Source organism: Xyrauchen texanus, chromosome 4, assembly GCF_025860055.1.
Source record: "Xyrauchen texanus isolate HMW12.3.18 chromosome 4, RBS_HiC_50CHRs, whole genome shotgun sequence".
In the NCBI taxonomy this organism is placed as follows: domain Eukaryota; kingdom Metazoa; phylum Chordata; class Actinopteri; order Cypriniformes; family Catostomidae; genus Xyrauchen; species Xyrauchen texanus.
The window spans coordinates 41118841-41124900 of record NC_068279.1 but is presented as its reverse complement, the minus strand read 5'-3'; the positions used below and the strand labels follow the sequence as shown (position 1 = coordinate 41124900).

The following is a 6060-nucleotide window of genomic DNA, read 5'->3' as shown; positions in this document are numbered from 1 at the left end:
AGAGTTCATAATTATGACAGAATTCTAAAACAAGGCAACATCCTCATCCTTAACTCTGCTGAACATAGAGGCTTATTAAAGTAACATTTATGGTCCTAAAGATAACCTAACTGTGGATATAGCCATTTGCTGTAAATGTAATGGCTTTTACACAAAAAAGTAGTGATTTTGCATCATCAATTTAACATAGTCATACAATACATGATTTGCAGGATGAGACACCTCAAGACATATTTACCATTCAAAGCACATGCAAACCAAACAAGTTTTTATTTTACTATTGCAACTACTTATGAATGATCTGCAATATAAGCTTCAGTTTTTCACTAGTATTTGGTACCTTCTCCAGTGCATGAGTTGTACATCTTGGTAGCTGACTGTGTTTTGTTGCTCAGGTACAGTAAGACTTGTGTGTATTTTGGGGTTAGAGTTTTTTGCCATGTCAGTGCTTTCATGTAACACCACATCTACACTCAATGAAGTTGTCTATATATTGTACATTTGTCATGTTGCTCATTTGCTCAGTGAAGATAGTAGTTTAAGCAGATATGTTTCTTTCACAGGTGTGTGGCCGATTATGGATCTAAAGAATAAAGTGACTGTAGTGACTGGAGGAGCTCAAGGAGTGGGCAAAAACTTGGTCGAAATGCACCTAAAAAATGGGTCAAAGGTAAATTGATTATCGAAACTGTTTTTTGCATGCATGTGTACAAATGTTGATTCCCAAACTCTACAAACTGTAATACAACACAATACTCTTTCACTATACTTTACTACTGGTGCAATGCTTGCCAGTCACAAAGTCAAATAAATGTTAGATTACTATTTGAATTTACAATGGCCTTATTCAAACATGTTAACATAGCAACATTTTTCTAAAGCTTCAAGCCTTTCATGGCAATAGAATATTTGGTGAGAATAATAAATTGCAGCCAGATTTGGAGGACTGGAACTATCAATTACAACGGCACTGTCTGCCCTACATTATACTATACCATATATGATGAACTACACTGGACTGGAATATACTTGTATACTACACTACATGGCTGCACAATTAAAGGAATATCCCAGGTTCGGTACAAAAAGGCACAAGACATAAACAGTATGTATGTAAACATGTTTTTAGTGTGATACAATCACTTACTAAACTTTTTAAGTAGTTATTGCAAATTTGACAATGTGGTGTCTACAAACCCTAAAATGACTGTATAAATGTATTATTTAAACAACTTTACAGCTCAAGTAATACATGAGTTTTAACAGAAGAATTAATGTAAGTGTATAAAATTAGAAGCTTCAAATTTCGGCCTTTAAACCCTCCAAACATTGTCCCCGTTCACTTCCATTGTAAGTGCCTCACTCTAACCTTTTGCTTTTTTGAAAGATTGAGATTAACTTGCATTGAACCCAGAATATTCCTTTAATTGAAAAAAATAAATAAATGAGTAATCGCAATTACAATGCAGCCCTACTAAACTATACGTAATGTACAATACTTGATTGTACTTTTCTGTACAGTATTATACTACAGTTTAATAAGTATACTAGAAAGTACTTTAATGGTGTATAATGATTTCTTTTAATTACAGGTGGCCATCATTGATGTGGATAAACTGCAGGGAGAGGAGTTGAAGGAGGCACTGGACAAAGAATATGGACCAGACAGAGTTGAATTTTTCGCTGCCGATGTTTCATCACATGATGAATTTTCAGGTTTTTCCAGACTTCTTCAGTGATTACAGTGTTAAACCCTCTGAATTATTTTTTTTTTGTTGTTTTTGTTTTTTTGTTGTAATTATTTAGTTACAGAACAAACCACATCAAGCATGACTTTGCTGCAGAATATTGCAACGAGATCCTGAATATTCTCTGAATCCTTTGCGTTTTCCTTTCCAGGAGCTTTTAAGAAAATTGAGGAAAGGTTTGGCCGTATAGACATTATGTACAACAATGCAGGGATCATTAATGAAGTTAACTGGGAGAAAATGGTTGCAGTAAACCTGGTAGGATTTAACCATCCAACGATGCACCTATGTATTTGTCCATGTATCTGTAAGTCTGTCAACATGATTTGTTGTTCTTGTGGCCAATACAGGTTGGCGTGATCAAGGGAACCTATCTAGCTCTGGAACACATGAAGGAAAATAACGAAGGAGTCATTGTGAACATTTCATCCATCGCAGGTTTGAAAGTGCTTCCTACATGTTTCCAGTTTAAGACTATTGGGAGAATTATCATGAAAGAAACAAGATAGAATAAAACGTGTGTTGGCTTAGGGGTGTGAACAGCTTTTGTAAAGAAAAAACTATGTTATCTAAATAAATGAGATATATTACACATAAAGTACATTCTGCATAGTTGTGGTCATGTTTTGACTGAACTTATGAATATTGGTCACAGGTATATACGGTATGCCAATGACACCCGTCTACACAGCAACTCAATATGCAGTGGTGGGATTCAGCCGTGCTATAGCAGTAAGTATTTTGTATTTAGTTTTGGTGAAGGCTGGGGGTGATGGCAGTCTTGGTCATTTCAACGTTAGTCATTACAGGGTTTGTACAGATTCTTGAAATTTAAATTCAAGGACTTTTTGTTTGTTTTGTTTTTTGTTTGCTTCTTTTATCTCCATAGAAACGGCAATTAGTCACAATTCATCTCAGGTGGATGTCCTTACCTCTTTTTTCTCTCCCCAGACTGGCGCAGCTCATTTATAGGTTCATAATTTTATTTTGGTGGTCCGCTAGAATAGGTTTACATGATTTAATATTCAAAAAACACGATTTTTTTTTCTCATACTGTACATTGCTTCAGCACCTCTTTTCACTCTATGGCTGAAACGCTCTGTTGTAGTTCCTGTCTCTTTAAAGCCCCGCTTTCCGAAAAGCCCAGTCTGCTCTGATTGGTCAGCTGGCCCAATCTATTGTGATTGGTCAACCGCTTAGAGTGTGTGTCGGAAATGTAACGCCCCTTACTATAACCGAAGTAGCCCTTAGGCAGGCATTATGCTAATGTGTTACATAGTGATGTAGCTATGTCACTGTAGTAATGGCTGGACTGCAAACCAGGGCTGTGTCTGGTTTGGAAGGCTGCGTCCTCCGGAGATCGCATTTGTCGGCCTCATACGTCATTTATTTATTTACTTGTGGTGTTTCAGGAAGTTCAGGAGCAGTGTTTTCTGAAGGAGAGAATAACTCCCTTTGCAGACCTTTTACATGCACAAACAGCTATATTACACACTAAAGGTAAGGTAAAATCCCCAAAAGCATAATCAATAAAAACATTTAATTAATTCAGTTAATTTATTTTCTTAAAACACCACTTATTACAAGCACAACATATCTTAATGTGCATCTTTTACTACACATTCATCAAAAAATATTGACTTTCCAACTTTCAAAATATTTAAATTTTCAGTTTTTGCCTATAAATGTTGAGGGTAATAATTTTGTTTACTTTTTATTCATAAAGGACAATTTGGCTGTTGTTTTTTTTTTATTATTATTTAAATTTGTTTTATGAATGAAGCAAGTTAACACATAAGTTAATACAAATGAGGGTTCAATGGGGTACAACACCAAATATTTTTGTGTGAAAATATTAGTTAAAATGTGGATTAATAAATTTTTAACATGCTGGGATAAATCACTATATTCATATTTAAGCAGCCTCTGAACTTTGACATTAAAAATTATGTTCCACAACTTTTTGTATTTGAAAAAAATAAAGTAAAACATAACAAAGAAAGGGTTTTAACAACGATAACACCAATGCCATGAAATCAAGGGACAAACATTCTTTTACATTATTTGCAAAACAGAGTCTATCCATTTCGTATCATTAAAGGTTATTTTAATATTGACCAAAATGTTGTCAGAAATAACCTATTTTGTGAGACAGGGCTATCTTTGGGGGTGCTTCAGCAGTGGTCTAATCGTCTGTTGTGTTTTTCCGAAAATAAATAAATACATTTAATTTACTAAATGGTTTAAGCAACATATTTTATGATTTTCTATCATTCAAGAACTTTTTAAGAACCTCTTGTTAACCATTGCTATTTTCAAGGGTTTTCCAGGACTTAAATTTGAAAAAGCCAAATCCAAGTACTTCAAGCACCTTGTACAAATGTTATTAATATTTCGCATGTGTCAACAGGCTGCTCTCAAGCTGACCAACACTGGAATGAGAATCAACGTTATCTGTCCAGGTTTTGTGAACACCGGCATTCTGTCTGCCCAGAATATAGAAGAGAACATAGGAGAGCTTTTTAAATTAAAGGAAATTGCTGAGAAGTGGATAGAGAGGAACGGCATTTTGGAGTGAGTTTACAATCTTTTTCTTCTCAGCTGAGAAGCAGCAAAACATAACAAAGTTTAGATAGTAAGACTGTGAATCACATTCATGATGAGATTGTTTCTTATGTTTTTTGTATTCTTCACAAGTCTTGTTCAGACATGTCATTGCATTTTTATTTACAGTGTTGATGACGTTGTCAGGGCCGCCCTTGCTCTTGTGAGAGATGAGAGCAAGAATGGAGATGTTCTGAAGGTTACTACTGATGGTTTGGATTATATTTCCTTTCCTGAATTGGCCTGTTAATTTTTCACCTACCACAGCCATTGCCATCCATTTTGGTGCAGATTTCTAATGCCACTGCATACTAGGCATACTAATTTTAAATTGATATTATAGGCTTCATCAAAGCTTGTATACTTTTGTTTGGCTGGAAATGTACTTAAACCCTCAAGATGTCGATTACTTTCTTGGTGAGACATACAGAAATGCAAACCTGAGACCTTGAAAAACTGGACTTTGACTTTTAGCCTTGACAAAATAAAACATTATAAACCAGAGAGATTTTTGGCTTTGTATGTGTTAAAATGCTGACTCAACTCTGTATTCCTGCATACATTTTGCTAAAATGTTCCTAATGTCAATTTTGTTTCATCACATAAGCTACTAACAGTAAAATAAACTACTCCACACTTTAATTCAAACAGTAAAAAGTTTAATCTCTGCCAACATTGTGAATCTCTGTGGGTCGGTAGATTTGGTAGACAGATTCAGCAGGGAGGAAGTATCCCAGGTACAAGTATCCCCGGGGTTGTGTCTATGTAGTAATGCCCACCCCCCCCCCGAAGCCATGCGTATTTTCCACTCAAGTCAAGGCCCTGTGAATTGGTCAATCAACAGAAATTTGATCTCTGTCTTATTACGACATGTTTCCAACTTCAAAGCAACAATTACTCAAGACTAATACAGTCTAACAAGTGTAGACTAATTTTACTTCACTGTTTTCCTGACAAAATTTATTGCAACCAAACAAGGTTACATTTATAATACAGGGAATTTAGAAACAATTTAATATTTTCATACTGTAGATCCAATTCGATTAGTTTATGGTAACGCAACGCAATATTTTCAGGCTATATATATGCATGATAAAACTGGCAGTGAAATGAGGCTATGCAGTAGCTATGACATGCTAGTGTGTTGATACTCACTGGGTCTCTGGACATCATGACAGTTAGACTATCAGTGGGGCACTGACTTCAAAATGCCAGAGCCAGTTCCTCATTTGTGTTTAGAGGGTGTCATGGAGTGTGGAGAACTGTTCTTCCCTATTAGTAAGAAAACTCACAAAGTCAGGAGTTCCAAGTTGAATGTATATACATAGGCACTTTGAGCCTTACCAGTCAACAATGGAATAAGCCGAAAGCCCCAACCTTCTTTTGACCACTGACAGGCCACGGCTATCCTTTCAAAGGGAACAAGAAAATGTTCAATATCGTCTGTATCGGTTAATTTTTGAAGCTTAGGCTCTTTAAAAAAACGTGACTGAGACTGACCATACTGAGATTCACCCTGCTGGAGGGCTCTTGGTGGATAAGCCGCCTGAAATGGTGAACTGCCCTGGGCTTCATCACTCTGGGGATTTTGCTGGGGAGAGGAGGATCCAGATACAGGTGAGGTCCTTGCCTGAACCTCCAATTGAAGACTGAACTGGTGTTGAAGTGCCTTGAAGCTCTTTTCTTGCCTGGTTGCCTCCTGATCCCA

General features: G+C 36.2%; 1 protein-coding gene across 1 annotated transcript; it reads left to right on the top strand.

The window, feature by feature from the left end:
- The first annotated feature begins 339 nt into the window (after window positions 1-339).
- On the top strand, window positions 340-4850 carry LOC127643148 (15-hydroxyprostaglandin dehydrogenase [NAD(+)]-like). The gene is made up of 8 exons (XM_052125741.1): window positions 340-395; window positions 564-670; window positions 1593-1716; window positions 1900-2006; window positions 2099-2186; window positions 2404-2480; window positions 4159-4322; window positions 4482-4850. The coding sequence occupies exons 2-8, from the start codon at window positions 578-580 to the stop codon at window positions 4600-4602; spliced, it is 774 nt and encodes a 257-aa protein (XP_051981701.1). The 5' UTR covers window positions 340-395; window positions 564-577; the 3' UTR covers window positions 4603-4850.
- The last annotated feature ends 1210 nt before the right edge of the window (window positions 4851-6060 follow it).